At 47.6% G+C, this 24,513-nt stretch overlaps 1 protein-coding gene across 21 annotated transcripts in view; it reads left to right on the top strand.

The window, feature by feature from the left end:
* Window positions 1-24,513, top strand: part of DHRSX (dehydrogenase/reductase X-linked) — a 321,810-nt gene that overhangs the window by 150,023 nt on the left and 147,274 nt on the right. For all 21 annotated transcript variants that reach the window (XM_032618749.1, XM_032618747.1, XM_032618752.1 and 18 more), the window contains exons 5-6: window positions 5,473-5,680; window positions 17,574-17,781. In XM_032618749.1, coding sequence (XP_032474640.1) covers window positions 5,473-5,680; window positions 17,574-17,781 — 416 coding nt within the window. The remainder of the gene's footprint in view (window positions 1-5,472; window positions 5,681-17,573; window positions 17,782-24,513) is intronic.

Below are 24,513 nucleotides of genomic sequence, written 5' to 3'. Positions count from 1 at the left end.
GAGTCCGGCTCTTCTGCCCCAGCGGGGTGACATTCAGAGTTGGTGCAGCTGTTCCAATGTCTGGCTGACCCGAGCCTCCTGGCTGTTTCCTCTGCTGTCAACGTCCAAGGAATCAAAGATTATAGTAAGGAAGTAACAACCACCTCCAGCTTCCTTTTATTATATAATGAATGTTACCCTCAACTCACCAGGTGGAAGCCTGGGAAGTCGCTGTGGGTTAACACCCCCAGATTCAGGCCATAATTCCTGCTGACCCCATATCCCCTTCAAATGCCCCTGCTCCGTGATGTGGGGCATTTTCCAATGGATTTTGACGCTTGGAAGGGCATGTCTAGTGGCTGCCAGTTTGTCCCAGGAGATGGAGCTCTCTAGCCTGGACTTGGCCGTTTCAGCGTGCACAGACCACTCCCCCATCCTAGTGGCTCAAAGTAACCGTCTCCTTTTTTATTTTTTATTTATATTTACTGAAGTACAGTGGATGTACGATATTATATGAGGTACAGGTATACAATATAGCGATTCACAACTTCTAAACATTATACTCCATTTGTAGGTATTATAAAATATTGGCTGTGTTCCCCGTGCTGTACATATGTCCTTCTAGCTTATTTATTTTATGCATAATAGCTTGTTCCTCTTTACTCCCCTCCCCCCATCCTGCCCCTCCCCCCTTTCCTCTCCTCACTGGGAACCACTAATTTGTTCTCTATACCTGTGAGTCGGCTTCTTTTTTGTTATATTCACTAGTTTGTTGTCTTTTTCAGATTCCACATATAAGTGATATCCTATAGTATTTGTCTGCCTTATTTCACGAAGTATAATGATCTCTAGGTCCATCCACGTTGCTGCAAACGGCGTGATTTCATTCTTTTTTCTGGCTGAGTAATATTCCATTGTGTATATGTACCACATCTTCTTTATCCATCCCTCTGTCTTTGGACACTTAGGTGGCTCCCACGTCTTGGCTATCGTAAACAGTGCTGCTATCAAAACAACCATTGTGCTTGCATTTTGGGCAGTCATCACTCTGGTCCTCCCATGGGGTTGCACCTGGGTCGCCGTTGTCTGACGGGTCAGCCAGGGCCAGACGTCCAGGGTGGCTTTCTCCTGTGGCGGGAAACCGGTCCTGCCCGTCGCCTGGCCTCAGCTGAGCTGGTCGACCAGATTCCCACGTGCGGTCTCCTCACCCAAATAGTGATCTTAGAACTGCCAGCCTTCTCCAGTGAAGCTGGCTGTGCCCAGAAAGACAGAATTCTGAAAACCGGAAGCTCCGGGGTCTTTCTGAGCATATGCCCTTGGACGTCGTACGACATTGTCACTGCCACTGCATTCGACTCATGACAGCAGAGTTCATGAGGCTGCCAGGATTTGAGGAATGCGACCCAGACTCCGTCTCCTGAGGAAACGGGTGTCATACGAATGTGCAGGCTGGTTGTTCGGCTGCTTGGAGGCCGCTGTCCCCTTCAACCAGCCTCACATCAGCCAAGTGCCCTGGATGCACGGGTCTGTCCTGTGCTGAGGGCTGCCTGCGCTGCAGGCACTGACAGAGCTCATTGGTCCAGCTTCGTCCACTAACTTAGGCGATCAAGGAAACACATCACCAGGGAAGTGCGTGCGTTTTCTATAAATGCCAGACCTTATGTCCACGTGGCAACCAAAAAGCCTGTGTTTCTTCTGGATGACTTCTGAACGGCACCCTGGCATGCTCTTCAGAAACATTTTTCAAAGTAAAAAAAAGTTTTAATTTATTTTGGCCGTGGCATGTGGGATCTTAGTTGCCCAACCAGGGATCGAACCCACGTCCCCTGCATTGGAAGGTGGATTCTTTTTTTATTTTTTTATTTTTTGCGGTACGCGGGCCTCTCACTGCTGTGGCCTCTCCCGTTGCGGAGCACAGGCTCCGGACGCGCAGGCTCAGCGGCCATGGCTCACGGGCCCAGCCGCTCCGCGGCATGTGGGATCTTCCCGGACCGGGGCACGAACCCGTGTCCCCTGCATCGGCAGGCGGACTCTCAACCACTGCGCCACCAGGGAAGCCCGGAAGGTGGATTCTTTACTGCTGGACCTTCAGGGAAGTCCAGAAACATTTTTTTTTATACCTTACTTTTTATTGACTACAAGACAACATTTTAGAATATTTTTGAGCCTAATATCATATAATCTCAACAAATTCATTTGAGTGTGAAAATCGTAACAAAGTGTCTCATCTCAGAATGACACAAGTTTAGAGACCAAACATGCTGGAGCGTGTAGGTCTGTAGCTGAGAAAACCTATTTTTGGTTACATAGTGGTCCTGGGGAAAAAGAGAATCGTAGGGTTTAGAGTTAAAATAATGGGTTTTAGTTCTGTAGTAACCTAAATGGGAAAAGAATTTGAAAAAGAATAGATACACATATATGTGTCACTGAATCACTTTGCTGCACACCTGACACCAACACAACATTGTAAATCAACTGTACCCCAATATAAAAGTTAAAAATAAAGTCATCCTTTGACCTAAAAAAACAAAAGGATTTTTAGTTCTAATTCTATCATTTACTGGCTGTGTGAACTTTGCCAAGCCACTTCTTCTTTATGTTGTTTTAATGGAAAGGCATTTTATTTTAAATATAGCTGTGTGAATCTGTCAGTCCCAAACTCCCAATCTGTTTTGTTCATCGAATTTTAGTGGCTGTAGGTATATTTGAACACACACTCCGTTGGGTGCCTAAGACACGTATAGCTCGTTTTTCTCGTGTCTGTGGCCTCTGTCCATGCGGTGCCATACCCATGATGTTTGACAGTCATCAGTGCAGGGGATAAACTTTCAACAGCCCGGAGGTTTTTGGGGAGAGCTGGGTGTGGAGGGAAGAGGTAGGTGTGGCCAGGATGCGTGTGAGGGTGACACACCACACACCTGAACTCCCCGTCTTCTCGTTTCTGCGTCGGGAGCTGCATCTTCCGTCACGGTTCCTCTTCCATCCTTGTCTGTGGAAGCTGCCATCAGCCTGCAGCCTCCCTACAGCTTTGTTTTTTTAATATCACCACCTTGCAACACCGAGAGCACTTGGCTGGCTCTGTGAAAGCTAGAGCCTGAATCAGATGTTTTCTTGCCTCAGGGACCTCAGAATCTGCAGTGGGGATGTGTGGGGTCGTGAGACCTACCCGGGACCTGAGTGTGGAGGGATGTGCTGTGTGGCCCGGGAGGGGCCTTGCAATGCAGCTGGGAAAACTGTCCACACATACAGTTACTCAGACATGAATGCGTATAATGAGAATGCTATGTAGAAATGCATACACAGGCACATACAAATATATATATACACACACATATACAAATACAAAATATATACATATAGAAGTACACATCCATATAAAATACACATCAACAAACACGTATACAAATGTGTATATGGAGAATTACATGTAGAAATGCATACACAGGCACATACAAATATATATGTATACCTGTACGAGTACATCCACATAAAATACACACACATCGGGCTTCCCTGGTGGTGCAGTGGTTGAGAGTCCGCCTGCCGATGCGGGGGATGTGGGTTCGTGCCCCGGTCCGGGAAGATCCCACATGCTGCGGAGCAGCTAGGTCCGTGGGCCATGGCCGCTGAGCCTGCGCGTCCGGAGCCTGTGCTCCGCAACGGGAGAGGCCACGGCAGTGAGAGGCCCGCGTACCGCAAAAAAACACAAAAAAAACAAAAAACACACATCAACAAACACATACATATATACAAATGCATATACAGAGAATTACGTATAGAAATGGATATACAGCCACATACAAATGTACGTATACATATGTAAATACAAATATATGTCTATACATCCATGTAAATAAACATATCAGCATAAACATATACACATATGCAAATGCATATACCCAGAGAAGTGTATACACATGCAAGTACAAAGACATGTATATACACATGCAAAAATATGTGTGCATAAAAATCATCCATGTATGCAAAACAACTTGCAAATGCAAATATATGCAAATACAAAAGCCTGTGTGGACGAGTATACAACTGGAAATACACGTGTGCATATGCATTACCCACAAGCACGTGCAAATGCATAGTTGACTTGAGCACTTACACATAGGCAAATAACTGCTCACATACTCACAAATATGCACACATATACACAGGCACATGTTCTATGCAAGTGCAGGCATTCATGCAAGTACATATACACATGCATCTACCGTATATGCAAAAGACAACACGTGTGTGAGTCGATAGGCACTTGTAAACGTGCATGCAAATACACAAACATGTATGTATAAGTGTGTGCATGTGCAAATACATACGACCACATACGATTCCATGCACACACACACACACACCTAGACACACACATAGACAAACACACGTGCAGGCCCGTTGGCTGCTCTAGGAGATGGAACCATATGGGCCGGGCATGTGTTCTGCCCATCACCTGTGTCCTGGCCTCTGTGGGAGGGACTTGGGGACAGGGATTTGGATGACTTTTGCCCCCCACCGGAGGGCAGGCTTGGGTGTCCCAAACTGACGGGTAGAATGGACGGAGCCCCAGGACATGCCTCACAAATGTGTTTATGGACCGATGGCCGACGGGCTGGCTGGGGCCTGCTGGGGCCTGCAGTTCCCCAAAGGACGCCTGAGGGGCTGCCGTGGCAACGTGGGTTTGGGGATCAGTGTTCTGTCCACCTGCCTGTGGACCATAGGTTAGCGTCACCCCCTGGTGTCCCAGCTGTGCTGCCCACGCCTCAGACCAGGCCCCTGGCATCTGTGGATGGCTCTTCCCATCCAGAAGAGTGACCGGCCCGGGGGACACTGTTGGGAGACTCAGGACAGTCTCACTTTCTGGGGGGTCCTGCTCTTTTGTCATCATTTACAAGCTCGGGCCATCGAAGGGCAGAGTTTGAGAGCAGGAAGGGGTCTTGTTGGTCTTTTGGCATCTTCCCCACCGTGTACAGAGCAGGAAACTGAGGCAGGAAGGTGGGGCAGCAGCCAGGACCAGAGCTACCCTCGTGGCGCTGGGCAGGTGCCCCATCCACCTGGGGGGCAGCGCCGCCATCCTGTCCTACCTCCTCCCATCCCATCCCATCCCATCCTCGTCCCACCTCATCCCACCCCATCCCATCCCATCCCATCCCATCCCATCCCATCCCATCCCATCCAGCCTCATCTTATATTCTTCCATCCTCATCCCATGTCACCTCATCTCCTCCCATCCCATCCCATCCCATGTCATCCCATGTTATCCAAACCATGTCATCTCCCATCCCACCTCATTCCATCCCATCTCATCCCATCCTACTTCATCCCGTCCCACTTCATCCTGTCCCATCTCTTCCCATCCCACCTCATACCATCCCATCTCTTCCCATTCCACCTCCCCCCACCTCATCCCATCCCGCCTCCTCCCATCTCCTGCCATCCTCATCCCATTTCCTCCTGTCTCACTGTCCCTGAACCCTCCTGTGTCCCCAGCTGGTGTAATGATGGTGCCGCAGGGGACCACCGAGGACGGCTTTGAGGAGCACTTTGGTGTGAACTACCTGGGGCACTTCCTGCTGACCAACCTCCTCCTGGACACCCTGCGGGAGTCGGGTGCCCCCGGCTGCAGCGCGAGGGTGGTGACCGTGTCCTCGGCCACGCACTACGTCGGGGAACTGAACTTGGACGACCTTCAGAGCAGGTGGGTGCCAGTCGCCAGGGGTCCCGGGTGCTGCCAGGACGGTCAGGGTGACCCGTCACCACGACGCACTGGGCGGGTTGCTCGTCCCAGGTGATGGCGGTTCACACCCCCAAACGTTTGTAAATCAACCTGTGTCGAGGTGAAAGCTGTGCTGACTAACACAGGCAGACCTGGGAGATGCTGCGGGTTTGCTTCCAGACCGCAGCAGTGGAGCAAATATTGCGGTAAAGCGAGTCACACGAACTTTTCTGCCCCGAATGCATCTAAAAGTGCTGCTGACACTACACTGCGGTCTAAGCGTGCGCTAGCATCATGTCTGTAAGAACAGTGTACACACCTTTCACAAATACCTTCCTGCTAAAACATGCTAACCGTCCTCTGAGCCCACAGTTAGTCATAATCTTTCTGCAGTGGTAACATCCGAGATCCCTGATCAGAGATCACTGTAGCGAATAGAATAATAATGGAAAAGTTTAAAATACTGCGAGAATGACCAAAATGGGACACAGAGACACAAAGCGAGCAAATGATGTTGGAAAAATGGCGTCAGTAGACGTACCCGACGCGGGGCCGCCCCAGACCTTCAGTGTGTAAAAGAAATGCAGTATCGGTGAGGCGCAGTAAAGTCAGGTCTGCCCGTATTAATAATGGTTTGCTAACTGGCACTCACACATCCATATCAGTCTATTTATATTTATGCTTGGAGGTAAATCCTTTTATTATAATTCGTCATTTTACACTTGAGGAAACTAAGAAGGATGTATTTAAAAAATTTTATTTAATTGAAGTATAGTTGATTTACAATGTCGTGTTCATTTCTGGTGTACAGCGGAGTGATTCCGTTACACACATATACACGTTTTTTTCCCTATTCTTTTCCATGATGGTTTATCCCAGGATATTGAGTAGAGTTCCCTGTGCTCTACAGTAGGACCTTGTTGTTTATCCATCCTAAATGTAACAGTTTGCACCTGCTAATCCCAGAGTCTCAGTCCGTCCCCCCCCCCTCCCCCCCCCCCCCCCCCCCCCCCCCCCCCCCCCCCCCCCCCCCCCCCCCCCCCGTCCCCCCCCCCCCCCCCCCCCCCCCCCCCCTCCCCCCCGTCCCCTCCCCCCCGTCCCCTCCCCCCCCCCCCCCCCTCCCCCGTCCCTCCCCTCCCCTCCCCCCTCCCCTCCCCTCCCCCCCCTCCCCCCTCCCCTCCCCCCCCCCTCCCCCCTCCCCTCCCCCCTCCCACTCCCCCTCCCCTCCCCTCCCCCCTCCCACTCCCCCTCCCCTCCCCACTCCTCCTCCCCCTCCCCCTCCCCCTCCCCCTCCCCTCCCCTCCCCCTCCCCTCCCCCTCCCCCCTCCCTCCCCTCCCCCCTCCCCCCTCCCCTCCCCATTGGCGGCCACAGGTCTGTTCTCTGTGTCTGTGAGTCTGTTTCTGTTTGGTAGATAAGTTCCTGTGTGTCATATTTTAGATTCCACATATAAGTGCTATCCTATGCTATTTGTCTCAGACGTCTGGGCTCCAGGACTGGGGGAAGATGAAGTCCTGTCGCTTTCAGCCCCCAGTTTGTGGGTCACCTGTGCTGGGGCTGTAGGAGACCTTCAGGGTGTGTGGGTCTCGTGGAGGACCAGCCCTGTGGCCTCTGAGCCGGGCCAGGATGGGTGTCACGGACGCTCTGGGGTCCTGATGGAGTTAACGGGCTGACTTTGTTCGCTGCCGTTTCTGAGTTGTCCCCGTTTATTTCTCAGCACGTAGGTGTGCGTAGCCCTTTAGCCAACCTGGTGCTTTCTAAACAGGGCGTGCATAGCAAGGAAGAAAATGAGAAAAGGCCCCTGAGCCTCTAGAGATTCTAATGTCGCCTCAAGCACTCACACAGCAATGCGGCTGCTTCTCCCCCTGGACTCAACACCCTGTGTTTTAACTCCTGGGGCCCAGTCGTCCCTCAAAGGGGCGTCTTTGGACAGAGTGGTTCTCTCATCGGCATGGGTCCAGGCTCAGGGTCTGCAGAGGGTATAGGATCGCCAAGCGTTTCCTGCATCTGATGGGGGCATGACTCCACACGGCTCGTAAAAAACAGCATCCCTGGTGACGCAGTGGTTGAGAGTCCGCCTGCCGATGCAGGGGACGTGGGTTCGTGCCCCGGTCCGGGAAGATCCCACATGCCGCGGAGCGGCTGGGCCCGTGAGCCATGGCCGCTGAGCCTGCACGTCCGGAGCCTGTGCTCCGCAACAGGAGAGGCCACAACAGTGAGAGGCCCGCGTACAGCCAAAAAAAACCCAAAAAAAACCCCCCAGCATCGTGACAAGGGGACCTGTGTATGGGGTGGGGCGCTTCCTTCACGAATATTCTTGTCGTTTTCTCCTTTGAATACGGGTGTAGAAATATGCAAGAGAACGCAGATGTGTGCACCCGTAGCTTCCTTTTTCTAAAATGAAGCTTTTTATGGCATTGCACAAAACTCTGACATTTGCAGAGAAGTAATCTTATGGCCCGCAGGAGTGAGTGTGTCAGGAAGCGGTGGTAACTGCCGTCCTGAATTTGTTTACATTTCCCTATGTCGAGTCACATCAAAGGCATCTTGTTGTATCATTTTTTTCCCTAAATGGTTATCCAAAGGGGATGAGACCGTTTAGGACCGTGGTTTTCAAGGTGGGGTCCCCAGAGCAGCAGCATCTGTATCACCTGAGAAGTGATGGATGATACAGGTAGATGCTCAGACCACACAGCCACCACTTGTGAAATCAAAACTCTGAGGGTGGGAAAACAATCTGACAAAATACATGTACGTATACACACGCACATGTATACACGTATATATGACTGAATCATTTTGTGGTACCCCTGAAACTACCACAATACTGTAAATCTTACTATGTATAAAATAGATAACTAAGGAGAACCTGCCGTATAGCACAGGGAACTCTACTCACTGCTCTGAGGTGACCTGAATGGGAAGGACATCCAAAAAAGAGGGGACATAGGTATACGTAGAGCTGATTCACTTTGCTGTACAGCAGAAACTAACACAACATTGTAAAGCAACTGTACTGCAATCAAAATTGTTTAAAAAGACAATAAAAGGGTATTTCCTAGCAACCTGCCCCCTCCAGGTAAATCTTATATATACCTTATAGTGTATATGTCACTTGAGACCATGCCACATACAGCCTTTTAATTCTATAATAAACATACAGAAAATTACCTTTAAAAAAAACCAAAAGAGCCCAACTCACTCTTGTTCTATTTTAAAGGCTTGACAATAGACTGTTAAAATGTTAAAACCGTGTTCAAAACAAAACAAAACAAACTCAGGGTGTGCGGCCAGGCATTGGGAAGTTTAACACGCCCTCTGAGGGGCTCTTAGTGCACGCTGACATTTGAGAACCACTTGGGTTGAAAACATGCTGTCTTTCCGGGTTAAAAAAAAAAAAAAAAAAGAGTGAATTCTTGGCTCGCACCTGATGTAGACACCGCTGGTGATGACGGTTAATTGCCAAGATTGATTTGCTGGCTTGGGTAAGGAGCGTTCTTGTCAAGCATAAATCACTTGTAAAAGCATAAAGTGTTCCAAACCCAGGTGGGTTGTTACACACGAGAGGGCTTGTCGCCTCTGCCCGGCTGCACTCAGTCCCTCCTCCTACAGAAGAAATTCCAGTGGAAGAGGTGGGCAGAATCTCGGGAAAATTGTAGTCAATGAACAAGACTCGTGATGTAGTGGATAGCTTTGTTAAAAAAAAAAAAAGTGATATTTAGCGGGAAGAGGGTGAAAAAGCTGTATACTATTTAAGTAAAAAAATTATATTTAATTTATTTAATACTTGTATATCTATAATATTTAATTATATATATAAATGATATAAAATATATCACTGCAATATTTATGTAATCATGCAATTATAATTATATGTTTATAGTTATAATTTATGTATATGTGAGAGGGAGAGAGAGACTGACTTTTCTTTAAAGGTATCAACTGTACACAAAGCTCTGTTGCATCTTTTTTTAAAAATTGCCACAAATATTATATAATATTATATAAGTTGCAGGTGTACAACAGAGTGAGTCGCAACTTAAGGTTCTATTCCATTTACACTTATTGTAATATATTGGCTATATTCCCTGTGCTGTACAGTATATCCTTGTAGCTTATTTTATTTTATTTTTTAAATTATTTATTTTGGCCACATCACGTGGCTTGGCTTGTGGGATCCTGCTTCTCTGACGAGGAATTGAACCCACACCCCCTGCAGCTGAAGCACAGAGTCTTAACCACTGGACTGCCAGGGAAGTCCCCTTGTAGCTTATTTTATGCATAACAGTTTATATCTCTTACTTCCCTCCCCCTATATTACCCCTCCCCCTATATTGCCCCTCCCCCTTCCCGCTCCCCACTAGAGTTGGACTTCTTTTCAGAAACTACCTCCCATGCTTGGAGGCGCTGACAAGGTTGACCAGCAGGCCGGAGATTCAGGGAAGCGGTGACGTTTGTAGTCTTGAACCTAAAGACTAGGTGACTTAGGTAGAATTTCTGTGCTGTGGTGTTTGAGGCCAAATCCCTTCTTCTTTTGGGGGAACCTCATTCTTTTCCCCTGAAAGTCTTCACCTGATAGGACGAGGCCCACCCACATGGCGGAGACTCTCCTGCTTTACACGCAGGCTACTGGTTTCATGGTTCATCTCCTCTGAAAAATAACTTCCTGGCACCATCTAGAGTGGCACTGGACCAAACACTTGAGCGTGGACACGTGAAATGAACCGTCAGGGGCACAGACGTGGGCAAGGCATTCTGTAGGTGATGCGCCGTGGTGTCCAGGAGATGGGTCGGTCTACTACCCACCCTGCACCCTGACTTGTCTCCGTGCTCAGCCTCCTGCACCCATGGGCACCTCGGGACCCAAGGGACCCTCTGCGGGGGTCGCGTCAGAGGTGCCCCAGCTTCGTGCCAGCCCTGAGGGTGACCGCACGGGAAGACCCCTCTGCACCTCTCCCGGGGACAGCTCGTCCTGCTTGTCCTTGGACCCTCCCCTCTTAATGCAGACAGCTGCTTCCTGGGCTGCCCTCGGCTAGGAAAATGGTACCCTCCTACCTCCTCTCCTTGCACCCAAACCAAAGCGAGTCCGCCATCTTGACTCTTGACCTCGGAAGAGATCAAGAGATTAAGATTTGCTCTTAGTGGCAAAGTTAACAGAACCCTCGGGATGCAGGATTAGGCTACGTCCTGTGTCACCAGCCAAGGTGCTTCTTTGGGTACAAGTGTTGCGTGTCCCTGGGTCTTGTGGCTCCGTCCAGAAAGGTCCGGCTACAGACCAGGGCTCAGAGTGGACTTGCATAGCATTCCTCACAAGCACACTCTCCTCATGGCTTCCTCTCCCCCCAAGAAGCTTATATCTTATGGGCTTACTTCCTCTGAACGTAGAAAAGTCTCCTTATTTTTCTTGGCTTTCTCTCTTCTCTATTCTTCAGTGGAGTAAATCAGCGAAGTCCACATTTTTATGGTTTGTACCAAGGAACTTTTGCTTTTTTCTTTTTTGGCCACGCCGTGTGGCTTGTGGGATCTTAGCTCCCTGGCCAGGGATCATACTGAGACCACGGCAATGAAAGTGCGAAGTGCTAACCACTGGACCGCCAGTTCCCAAGTAACTTTTGCTTTTGTAAAACAGTGGTTACTGTATGAGTTTCCTGGGGCGGCCATGACAAAGGACCAGAAATTTGGGTACCTTAGAACAACGGAAAGTTATTGTTTCACAGTCCTGGAGACTGGAAGTGCACGGTCAAGGTTGGCTGGTTAGGCAGGGTGGGTCCGTCGTGGAGGCCCTGGGAGGAACCCACCCAGGCTCCGTCTCTTCCAGGCTTCTCTCCAGCTTCTGGAGTTTGCTTTATGGCACGAGTCATATTGGATTGTAGCCCACCCAAACAACCTCATTTTAACTTGATCACCTCTGTAAAGACCCTATTACCAAGGAGGGTCGTATTCTGAGGTTCTGGGGGTTAGGACTCCACAGCATAACCTCTTCTGTTATGGGAAGAGGGGGAAAACAATTCAGCCCACAGCACACACCATTTGTCCTTCTCCAATGGATAGATCCTTAACCTTTTTTTTTTTTCTTTTTTGAGGTACGCGGGCCTCTCACTGTTGTGGCCTCTCCCATTGCAGAGCACAGGCTCCAGACGCGCAGGCCCAGCGGCCATGGCTCACGGGCCCAGCCGCTCCACGGCATGTGGGATCCTCCCGGACCGGGGCACGAACCCGTGTCCCCTGCCTCGGCAGTCGGACTCCCAACCGCTGCGCCACCAGGGAAGCCCCATCCTTAACCTTTTAAGGCTCACGTTATTTCAGCCTGACAGTAATCATTGACACGTTATGGGCACGGCCCTGTCTTGTGAAAATAGCTGTCTTGCATTGAGTTTCCCAAACTTAACTTTGGGGCAGCTTTTCACTATTTTATTCATAAGTACGTCTTCACATCCTCGTATATTGTTGGTTGTGGCACCTCTGTGGTGACATGTCATGTTATAAATATGCTGTCCTGCACGAATGTGGTTTTCACTAAACATTTAGCACGTTCAGCGTGTGTCCTGGGACCCCTTACAGGCAGCCAGCACCCTTGCCGTGCCTCTGTGACCAACTCTAGCAGGTGTTCGGATGAGGCTGGAATTCACAGGTGGCCCTGCCACCTCCCGGGCTGTCTCTGCCGACTTCCCTTCGTGGAAGGACAGAGACTCCTCTTAGCTCACTATACTTTCAGAGGTCCTGGTTGGTGGTCTCTCTTTCCATCTTCCTCCGTCACGTTAAACCTAGGACACCAAGGCAGAATGCGAGGCAGTTGTTCGTCTTGTCAAGGGAAAACTTCAGTTTGGAGCTGAGGGATTATTGCTGACGCGCTGGATATGGGTCCTACTTGCAGACTGATCGTTACCGGGCTCGGCCAGCATCCAAAATGCGCCAACTGGAAACTAGGTTATGGGTAGTACGTGGAGTTTCCATAATTGTGTTTGCCAGGTGCTCATGTGTTACTGTCTCAGAATTGAACTTTTAAGGGAAGCAGATGGGACTTACTCATAGGAAGTGAGCATCACACAGTTGTCTTACTGGAGTGGGAGTGAGCCATCACACACACACACACACACACACACACAGCATGGTGTCCATCAAGGTAATCAATGAAGAGCTCCTTTCTTATAATAAACTGTCCAGGCCGGTTGGTTTTTTCTGATCTCCAACGGCAAGAGGGGAATAATGTTTTCTATAATACGCTGAAAACACAGACCTCAGATACCCTTAATCATATCCACATTCAGGGTCATGTGTGTTTCACTGGGGTTTTCCTTCACCAAGAAAGCTCCGTGAATTAATGGTTTTCAAGATATTGTCTTAGAAATCCCATAGTCATAGGCACGATTTCTCATGGGATTGAGGGAGTTCAGGAAACGGACTCCTCGTGAGACGCTTAATGCGAAGTGGTTTTCTAGGACAGGTGGGCAGTAGAGAGCAGTGTGCAGAAGGAACCTTGACCACTCGTGTGGAAGTAGTTAAAACATCAAAGCATAGGATGAATATGGTGTAGGTCAAAGATGGTGGAAAGCCAGTGAGGAAAGCCATCTTTAAGATAGGATGGAACACACGCACACACACGTACACGCAAACATATATATACACACACACACATATATATACGTATATGGGTATATGTATGTATATATATATAGACACAAACATGTATATATGAATATGTATACACATATATAGAGACACATGTATATGTGAGTATATATATAGACACATAGACACACATACATATATATGAGTATATATAGACATGTATATATATGAGTATATATGTAGACACAGATACATCTATGTACATAGACACATATAGATACATATATGTATATATGAGTATACATATGTGTGATTACACATATGTATACACACATTCATATACATATATGTATATACAAATATATATACACACTCATGCAGTGTGATTGATGGCCATTTCTTGGTGGAGGAGAACACTGTGAAATCACTATGGAATTGATTTTCCATTCTTCTTTGTATTTTTTTACAACCAATATATATTTCTTTTATAATAATGAAAAATTAATATTATCCTTAAAAAGTTCTCCCAAGGTATACCTTTGGTCCTACTGAAGGGGACCAGGACATGCTAGCCCCAAATGTACCTCTTTGTTACATGCGATCTTTCGAGCTAAAGGCAATTGGGAACAAGCAGACCCAGGAAACGCTCTTTACTTCCCTCCGCCACTGCCCCCAACTGTCTAAAAAATAAAGTATCAATTTACTATTCTGTAAAGGAAATTTACATTTATCCAGGGATTTTCCATTTGTAGTAATGTCTCCATTCCAGGGAGAGAGCTACTCCTGGAGATGACTCTTTTCACCCCAGAGACTCTTACTTGCATAACAAGACGGTCCTTATTTATATACACACATTTCTTCCCTTCCCATAACCTGCCTCCTCCACCCAGAATCCCAAAACCCCTTTTCCTTTGTTTACCCTAAGATGGTATATAAGCCTCTATCATCTGGCCACCTCCTTGAATCACATCATTTTGGGAATTCCTCTATGTATGTATGTAATTAAAACTGTTTTCTCTTGTTAAACTGTCCTTTAACAGTTTGACTTGCAGGCCCCAGGACGGAACCTAAGAGGATAGAGGGAAAAGATTTCCCCCCCTACAATACTTTGTTAAAATGTAGGTTTTACGTGTGTATATTTTAAAAAGTAGAAATATGTGGATGTGCATTTATTGTCATAGGCAATAGTAATTTTGTCTTTGATGAGAACTTGAAAACCTCATTTGCTTAGCGGAAATGTATGACCTGCTACATTCCTGGCAGCTTGCTGAGCATGGGGGCACTAGCGGACCATGTACACTTAGCACCTGGTCTCAGGTGGCTCAGTGTAACTTCTTCAATGGGTGTAGATCGGCTGTCAGATCGATGCCAGATGCAGACCAAGTACAGTCGTCAGTCTTGTAAATGTCACATACTGTTTATGTGAAACACAGGTATCAAAAAATCCAGTGTCCTCTTCCCACCCAGAAAGCTTCAACTTAGGAATAGAATTTCCCATCTCTAAGTAATGTTTTCCTAGTTTTTAATCAAGAACCCCTTTGAGGATTATCGAGTCTTTGATTCAATACACAAGTTTGCATATGTTGTGTTCAAAATATCATTTTTCACCTTTCCTTCTCTTGTCTGTAAGGTAGAGGAAGTGATGGGGGTCTGAGTATGCCAACTCAAAATATGCCACTATGACATACAGGTTATTTTGAGCTTCTGGAGAAGCAACAGATGCAGAAGGGTGCCTTTCTGGAGCCTCCCTTATCTGACTAAAAGCAGAAACTTGTGAGAAATGAGGACTTCCCAACTCTTTGGGGTTTTCTCTTGTTTTCTATGAAGTTCCCCATACGTGTAAAGTTAGAAGTAAAATTGGTATACTTCTCTCTTTAATCTGACACTTGGTTTAATTTGCAGGCCTCAGGTACGGAACACAAAAGGACGGGAGAAAAATGTTTCCTCCCCGACAAAAAGCCTACCACAAGACTGTCTCTACTTTTGTTTCAGATCGACTTTCAAATTAGTTATGAAGTAGTTACATCAACAGATTATTATTTATTGAAAACAAAGATATATTTTTATGGTTTCCTTTCTACCTTTTGACACCATTCGTTACAAAAGCAACGTATTAAAAATCTCATGTTTCGAATCAAGCCATGCAGACATTTCATGAATTTCTTCTACCTCTGCTTAAGTTTGTGGGTTGATTCTCCCTTTCAGCTGCCTTCTGTCTGTTAAAATTGTAACAGTCTCTTCATTGTTTTAAACACCAAGTGTCTCTGCCATTCCTCCAGGCTTTATTTATAAACTTTCATGGGGAATCATGTCCTCTTGTGTAGGCTTTGATTCTTTTCCAGTTCTACTGTGGATGTTTATTTTATCTTTAAATCCACCAGGGAACCTCTCCTGAAATGACTTGTACTCTTGATTTTTTTTTCCTCCTGTAGAGAAATGTATTGACTTTCCCACCCACATAGTATATTTAGAGAATTTCCGTCCTCTCTTCTCCATGCTACCGTAGAAAACCATAGTTATCACTTGTCAGTTTACCCTTGAGGAATGTGCACATTTATGGTTCCCTCTCTTCTTTCTAAATTCGGGATTCCTGTTCCCTCCCAAACAGCCCTGGTAATTCAGGAGCAAACGTGTGCACGTGAGGTCGAAGTGGCCCAATTCCAAGGTGAAAGTTCAGCCTTTCTCTCCCCCCACTTGATAACTCCCTCTTTCCTGGAGGAAACTGGCAAAAACAAGTATCTTGATGATAATTGGGAGGTTGTCGTGGATCAGAGGAGGGCGTCTGTGCTCAGAACCGCACTATATTTTTGTCTTAATTCCTCCCTCCGACAAAAGATCTGTTTGGAATTCCTTTGGCCGACGCCCTGCGGCAAACTTGTCCGGTGTCACCCTTGGCTGACTTGTTCCGAGTCATCTTTCAGACAAAAGACTCGGGGCTTATGTTCAGCTTAAACTGCATGGACCCGAGGCCAAACCTCCGAGTTTGCCTGTGGCCTCTTGTGACGAGGGGCCGTGTGACGGGCACACGGTGGGGACGTGCTGATGAGGAAGAAAGATGCTACCCAGGAAACAGCAGGAGGCAGGGCTCAGTCCGAAAAGGGGTTGATGCGGTTGTCACATAGGAACAGACAAGCGCCCATGTGTGTAATTTATAGAATTGAGGTTTTCCAGAAAGTCTCACTCGGCAACTGAGCCTACGAGGCTCGATTTCTGATACCCTTTCTTGTCCTGTTTTCTGCGTTCTCATATTTCCCTTTTCCTTTTATTATTTGTTTCCCCTTCTGTGCTTTCCTTGGTCACATTTTCTCAGTTCACTTTTCTGAATCATTTAGTCAATTTAGTTCGTTTATTGCAATGTTTTTGTTTGTTTGCGTTGGGTCCTCGTTGCTGCACGCAGGCTTTCTCTAGTTGCAGCGAGCAGGGGCTACTCTTTGTTGCGGTGCACGGGCTTCTCATTGCAGTGGCCTCTCTTGTTGAGAAGCACAGGCTCTAGGGCTTCAGTAGTTGTGGCATGCGGGCTCAGTAGTTGTGGCGCGCAGGCTCAGCAGTTGTGGCACACGGGCTTAGTTGCTCCGCGACATGTGGGATCTTCCCGGACCAGAGCTCAAACCCGTGTCCCCTGCGTTGGCAGGTGGATTCTTAACCACTGCGCCACCAGGGAAGTCCCCATTTATTGCAATTTTTAATTCCTATTTAGGAAGAGCCTTTGTCCGTTGAATTCCAAAGCGTGTTTTCTCTGCGTTTCCCGCGACGACTCTGATTTCCTTCTTTTCATCTTTGTGTGAAACTCCCACGAGGGTGAATTCCATGGATGGATTTTCTCCCAACTTAGGAGACACCTCTGAGGTTGAAAGAGTGAAAGTAACATAGAATATGGGGCACATCCCACCAGAAGAAGAAACTCAGGTGGGGCTGTATTCATATCCCATAAAACTCAGGAAAAGGAGCTGTGGGCCTGAAGAAAGTGACTAAGCCCTAAGGAATGAGAAACGATGTGTTTTGCCAGAGAGGCATCCCGGCTTGTCAACACGTTGTGCCCCCCATGACGTGATCTGCAACGATAGGAAGCTAAAATGGACAGGCTGCGTCCGAGCGGGACACGCGTCAGGGCCTGTTTCCCAAGCGCTGAGCGTTCGGAGGAGAGCAAAACGCAGTCAGTTCTCAGATGGACACGGTTCTCGTAACGCACTTGAGCTCAGGTGCGTGTGTAGCTGCCCTCAGCCTGTAGCTGGAGAGTGCCGGCCGGGCGAGGGGAGAATCGGGGCCAGACGCCTGCGTTTCACACCGTCTCCCGCTTTGCTTCTGCAGCGGCAGCTACTCGGCGCACGCGGCGTACGCCCAGAGCAAGCTGGCCCTGGTGCTGTTCACCTACCACCTGCAGGCGCTGCTGGAGGCCACGGGCAGCCCCGTGACCGCCAACGTGGCCGACCCCGGCGTGGTGGACACCGACCTGTATAGACACGTCTTCTGGGGCACACGGCTCATTAAGAAGCTGTTCGGCTGGTACTTATTCAAGGTAAGGCTGCGGTGGTCGGGTGTGTCGCTGTGGCTTGTGTGCTCCGAGCCCACGTGGGCGGAGTTCGGTTTCCCGAAGGGGCTGGGCTTTCTGTACTCGTGCCCGGGGCCGGGGGGTGGCGGGGGGGGGGGGGGGGGGGGGCGGTCCTCAGGACGATGAGAATCCTCGTGGCCTGGAAGCCCGTGGTCCCATTGCCGAGATAAGAAGCACCGAGGCAGAACCCTCCCCTGTGTATCCACGCGGCATTTTTTTGTTCTTGTTGTTGCCGGAAAGGAGAAAAATCGATTTCGGTCAGAGGCCGGCGGCGGGCTTGCATTTGCTCCCAAGGACCCTGGTCATTAGCGAGCGTGTCTGACTCGGGGCTGATGGGTCTCAGAGGGTCACGTCTTGAAAGAGCAGGCGGCGTCTGGGGTTGTCCTTCTGGGCTCTCCCTGGCCCTGGTTTGCGCGCTCTTGAAGGGCGTTGGAAGCACACCCGTCTGCCTCGAGATGTGAAAGCCGTGTGTCTTCCCCTCCAGCCTCCCTCCGGTTCGGGAATAATCGCGTGTGCTTCCTGCTTGTGTCTGCGCCGCCCTGCGCGCGGTGTCTCCTTGGACAGTGCTTTGCTTCTCTTTCTATTTTCTGTTGGTGTACAGTTGATGAACCGCGCGGTGTGAGCTTCAGGGGTACAGCACAGCGATTCAGTTACGCGTATACATGTGTCCACTCTCTCAGATCTGTTCCCATTTCGGTTGTTACAGAATATTGAGTAGAGTTCCCTGTGCTCTCCGGCAGGTCCTTGTTGGTTATCCATTATACCTGTGAGAGTTTGCGTCTGCTAACCGCAAACTCCCAGTCTATCTGTCCCGCCGATCCTTCCCCCCATAACCGTAAGTTTGTTCTCTAAGCCTGTCAGTCTGTTTCTATTTTGTAATTAAGTTCATGTGTGTCATCTTTTTTTTTTGAATATTATCTTAATTTTATTCTTGTAATATCCAGATGAGACAGACCAGTTGTCAGGTATTTTATGGTAACAAATACATTACAAATTCCAAGCTTTTGAAATAAAGGAAGATGACTTATTAAAACCTTCTAAGTATCCCCGATTTACTGATAACTTTTAATGCAGAAGGCAATGAATAGGGGTCTGACGTGCAACTCATGGTTCAATTGCAAATACCTGGATTAGGTAAGCAATTGTTATTGGTTCCTAACTAAAAAAAAGTTGCAGAATATAAAACATATACACTATTTTCATATTTAGCATCTCATTAAGGCCCATGTTTCTCTATTATTTTTTTAAATTAATTTATTTATTCTCGGCTATGTTGGGTCTTCGTTTCTGTGCGAGGGCTTTCTCTAGTTCTGGCGAGTGAGGGCCACTCTTCATCGCGGTGCGCGGGCCTCTCGCTATCGCGGCCTCTCTTGTTGAGGAGCACAGGCTCCAGGTGCGCAGGCTCAGTAGTTGTGGCTCTTCGGCCTAGTTGCTCCGTGGCACGTGGGATCTTCCCAGACCAGGGCTCGAACCCGTGTCCCCTGCACTTGTGATATTTTTTTGGATTGCACATATAAGTGATACCACACGGTATTTGTCTCTGTCTGACTTACTTCACTCTGTATGAGAATCTCTCGGTCCATCCATGACGTTATAGGTTATTGTAAGATAGCGAGTAGAGTTCCCTGTGCTCTACAGTAGGGCCTTGTTGGTTCTCTATTTTATATCCAGCCGTGTGGACATGTCAGTCTCAGTTCCACCAAAGGCCGCTTGGAGGACTCATCTGGGTCCCACTGGACCTCAGCAGACCCCTCTCCACGGGGCATCGGACACCCAGGGCACAGCACAGCCATGGCCGGATGCCGGGGTGAAGGGCGGGCTCTCACAGTACACGTGAACCAGACCACAGGGGGTGAGGCCAGGAAGTAGGAGCTGGGGACACACAGAAGTCTTGGAGACATGTGCCTGCCGCCACGGCCATGGCTCAAATGATGCCGAAGTGAGAAATGATGAATGCCAGGCCCCTCAAATCCCTCCGATTAAAGGTTCCCCGTGTTTCTGTTTTGGTGTCCCTCCTGCCCCGTTTTGCCCACGTAGAGTGAGCCCTGACAATCTAGTATGCAAGGGTCTCTGGGTTGTTTTTTTTTTAACGTTTGACTCCCATTTTTAGTTATTAGGAAATATCATCTATATTCCCGGTGTTGTACACGATATCCTTGGAGCTTATTTCATGCCTAATAATCTGGACCTCTTAATCCTCTCCCCCTACATTGCCGTTTGGGGTATCTCTTTCTTGATCAAACTTCCTTTCTGGTGCAGTTAGGTTGTTATCCGTTTTACCCTGATAAGTGCAATAATCATAAGAAAAATTAACATCCAGTCTGTCGCCCTCTGTGTGAGCTACAAGCTAAAAATAATTCCTTTATATATAGTTAATCCCCAAGTAACCCAGTGAGGCCCATAAAGACCATGGTTGTCGTTATTTTACCGTCCACACTGGAAGCATAGGGATGAAATTACCTACCTGCCCAAGGAGGCCCCGTGCCCCTAGACACATTGGTGTTTCTGTGATTATTTCTTGCTTTTCTTTATAAACATTGTTTTTTTTTGTATTTTTTTTGCTTTTTATTGAAGTGTAGAGGATTTACAACGTTGTGTTAATTTCAGGTGTACAGCAAAATGATTCAGTTATATGTATGTATTTTATATAGAGAGAGGGAGATATTCTTTTTCAGATTCTTTTCCATTATAGGTTATTACAAGGTAGTGAATATACTACCCTGTGCTCTACAGTAGTTCCTTGTTGATTATCTATTTTATATATAGGAGTGTGTATCTGTTAATTCCCAAATCCTAATTTGTCCCCCCCCACCCCCCGCCTTTCCCCCTCGGTAACCATGAGTTTGTTTTCTATGTCTGAGTCTGTTTCATAAATAAGTTCATTTGTATCATTTAAAAAAATTAGTTTCCACATGTAAGTGATATCATATGGTACGTGTCTTCGTCTGCCTTACTTAGTATGATAATCTCTAGTTGCATCCATGTTGCTGCCGATGGCATTATTTCCTTCTTTTTCATGGCTGAGTAGTATTCCATTGTGTATATGCACCACATCTTCGTTATCCATGCATCTGTCGATGGACATTTAGGTTGCTCCCATGTCTTGGCTATGGGAACACTGCTGCAGTGAACATTGGGGTGTGTGTGTCTTTTTGAATTAGAGTTTTCTCCAGATATTTGGGGTTGCTGGATCATATGCTAACTCTATTTTTAGTTTGTGAAGGAACCTGCATACTGTTCTCCACAGTGGGTGCACCAGTTTACATTCCCACCAACAGTGCAAGAGGGTTCCCTCTTCTCCACACCCTCTCCAGCATTTATTGTTGGTAGACTTTTTAATGATGGCCATTCTGACGGGTGTGAGGTGATACCTCAGTGTAGTTTTGATGTGCATTTCTCTAATAATTAGTGATGTTGAGCATCTTTTCATGGGCCTGTTGGCCATCTGTGTGTCTTCTTTGGAGACGTGTCTGTTTAGGTCTTTTGAGTGATTATTCTTTTAGGATAAATTTTTAAAAGCGAGTTTGTTTATCTGGAGGCTGTGCACATTTAAAATGTGGTACCCAAATTCCCACAACACATTTCTGCTGATAATTTTCTAGTGTTTTGCCCCTAGACCATTTGTGGTCCCGTTTAACCCTGCATTTTTTTCCCGTTAGCAGTGAGATGGTATGTTTACAGGACAGTGTCTGGTTCCTTGTTAGGATTACGTCTTTCTTTCCTCTGACCGTCACCTTTCAGTGGGAGGTGCTGATCGGCTTTCACAGTCTTGGCGGGTGGACCATATTCATTTCTTCCTCATCACGGGGTCGCAGAGATTAGAAACGGTGATCGCCAGAGCCCTGGAGGGGAGGGTGGAAGCCATAAATGGCAGTGGTCGCCCTGAGTTCTCCACCTCTGGGCTCTCCTCAGTGCAGCCTTTGGGGCCACCCGTGGAACTCAGATTCTCACAAGTATGAATTAACAGTTACAACCGGGCCCCGGCATCCAGCCAGCACCAGCTGTAATTACATCTTCGTCAGCAGGCCATCAAAACCCACCTCTCCTGAATCACCCGGTTCCCCTTTGTGGTTCCGTTCAAAATCGAATTTCCCTTTGTGCATGTGACAACTTGTGCGAATGGTTGGTTCTTGTCCTGTGGGGGCACTTACCTGTGTGTGTGCGTTGCGGAGGGGAGGTGATGATGCAGAAAAAGCTTCTCTGTGTATTAGGGACATAATCACTTGTTTCATCTTCCACGTTTGGTCCCCAGAATCCTTGTGCCTTCAGTCTTAGAGAAAGTACTTTTTTGCCAGAATGAGTCAGGGGGTTAACATTTTTTTTTCTTGTTGTAAACTGTTCTGTTGTTTAACTTTCATGGTTTCTGGGCTGACGTGATTAGAAATTCCCCTCCAGTATTTTTACCTGTGGCAACAACTGAATCCTTAGCCTAGGTCATGTCCGCAGGGGGTGATGTAGGAGGACCCCAGGTGCTTATTCCTGTTCAAACTGGAGGCCCTGTGTCCAAGGGTCCATCCTCCTCTGCTGACCGCACACCATGAGGATTACTAAAACCGCCAACCGTGACGCTTACTAAAGGGGTTTCCTAGAAACCTACCCTTGCTTCCGTCTGTTCTGAATTTACTTTTATCTACACCATCACTCTCTTGTCCTACCTTTCCTGACTCTGAACTGATTATCTTTCCAGACCACCTTTTAGATGATTTTGCAAATCGAGAAAAACAGCTTGTAGGAGGAGGGGGTCTCCTGTGTAATCATTTGCTCACATATTTTGTACATTTTGGTGGTGTTCATCTTGTCACAACCGATATAATCATCGTAAGAAAACTTAATTTGGGAGGGGGAATTTTTTTTTTATTGGAGTATGGTTGCTTTATAGGATTGGGTTAGTTTATACTATACAGTAAACTGAACCAGCTATACGTGTACATAGATCCCCTCGGTGGGAGGATTTTTGATTTAATTCAGGATTTCAGACAGAGCTGCTGTCTGTCTGAATATGGGTCATCTCTGGTTTTGACCACGTCTTTCTTGTTGCTTGCCATACTGTGGTTTATAATAAGAAATATATGTGCTTGGTCCTTGTCCCCATTTCTGGCACAGAGCTCCTAAAACCCTTGGAGTTTCCCAAGTGTGGAGAGCCTGAAAGGTGTCTCTTGTTATGTTCATGAGGTGTGTGCCCTTTGGAACTCACTCAAGGATGGTAGCTGGTTGCCAGGGAAACCAACCAGCGACTGAAGGGTTGGAATTTTCATTCCCACCCCCTGACGTCTTGGGAGGGGGAGAGGGGCTGGGGGTTGAATCCATCACCAATGGCCAATAATTTAATCAATGGTGCCTGTGTCATGAAGCCTCCATAAAACCCCCAAAGGTGAGGTTCAAATAGTTTCCTAGTTCGTGAACACGTGGAGGTACCAGGAAAGTGACAGCCTGGGGAGGGTTTGGGGGTCCCCTGCCCCCTCCCCAGATCTCACCCTCTGCATCTGTCCCATCTGGCTTTTCCTGAGTTATCTGCTATTATAATAAACCGGTGATCTAGTGAGTAAATATCTCCTGGCTTCTGCGAGCCATTCTAGCAAATTAACTGAACCCCAGGAGGGGTCATGGCAACCTTCCATCTATAGCTGGCACAGGTGACCACCTGGCGTCGGAACTGTGGTAGACGGAGGGGTAGTCCTGGGGGACTGAGCCCTTCACCTGTGGGGTCCGAGGCTACCTCCAGGTAGATGTGTCAGAATGGAGTTGAATCGAAGGACACCCAGCTGGAGTCGCAGAATTGCTTGTTGGTCTTGGAAAAGCCACAGTTGGGAACTGGTGATCAAAATCTTAGAGCTTTTCAGAGGTGCCTTATTAATTCTCCATAAATGCCCATATATTTATTGCATTTATTCCTAATTATTTCATGAAATGCTGATGTTTGTTTCGGTTCTGAATAGGGTTTATTAAAAATATTACAAACTCTGAACACAACAGAATAAAATATTTAGAAGTCAATAATAAATGAGCACATGTCATCACAGCATCTGCCACGCCCTGCTTTTCTCCAGATGCACATTGCTTCCTCCCCCGAGACGTAACCCCTATCCCAGGTGTGGTGTTACCCATTCTCCTGTTTCTCATTACATGGGTGTGTCTCTGAAATTTAATTTTGCATTTTTTGATCCTGACATAAGTAGAGTAATGTCTGTGATTTACTTTCTTTGCACCATAAATTTGTTTCCTGGGGTCGTTATAATAAATGACCACAAATCAGATGGGTTAAAACCACAGACATCCATCCTCCCCCAGTCCCGGAGACCAGACGTCTGAGGTCAAGGTGTCCCAGGGCTGTGCTCCCTCCAGAGGCTCCAGGGGAGGGTCCTTGCCGCCTCTTCCAGCTTCTGGGGGCTCCAGGCGTCCCTGGGCTCGTGGCCGCGTCCCTCCCATCTCTGCCTCTTGTCTTCACGTGGCTTCTCCTCTGTGTCTGGGTCTCTCCTCTTCTGTCTCTTAGAAGGACCCTTGGATGTAGGGCCACCTCATCCAGGAGGACTACATCTCAGAACCTTCATGGCTGCAAAGACCGCATTTCCAAATACAGTCCTGTTCGGGGACTAGGGCTTCAACATGTCTTTTGAGGGGTCACAGTTTACCCCAAAGCACTTAGTATTTAATGTCGGCGATCTGCCAATGTTGATGCATGTAGAGGTAGGTTATTGCTTT

The sequence above is a fragment of the Phocoena sinus genome, chromosome X, assembly GCF_008692025.1.
Source record: "Phocoena sinus isolate mPhoSin1 chromosome X, mPhoSin1.pri, whole genome shotgun sequence".
Classification (NCBI taxonomy): Eukaryota; Metazoa; Chordata; class Mammalia; order Artiodactyla; family Phocoenidae; genus Phocoena; species Phocoena sinus.
The sequence above is the reverse complement of the archived record's forward strand: the minus strand, read 5'-3'. Positions and strand labels throughout refer to the sequence as shown.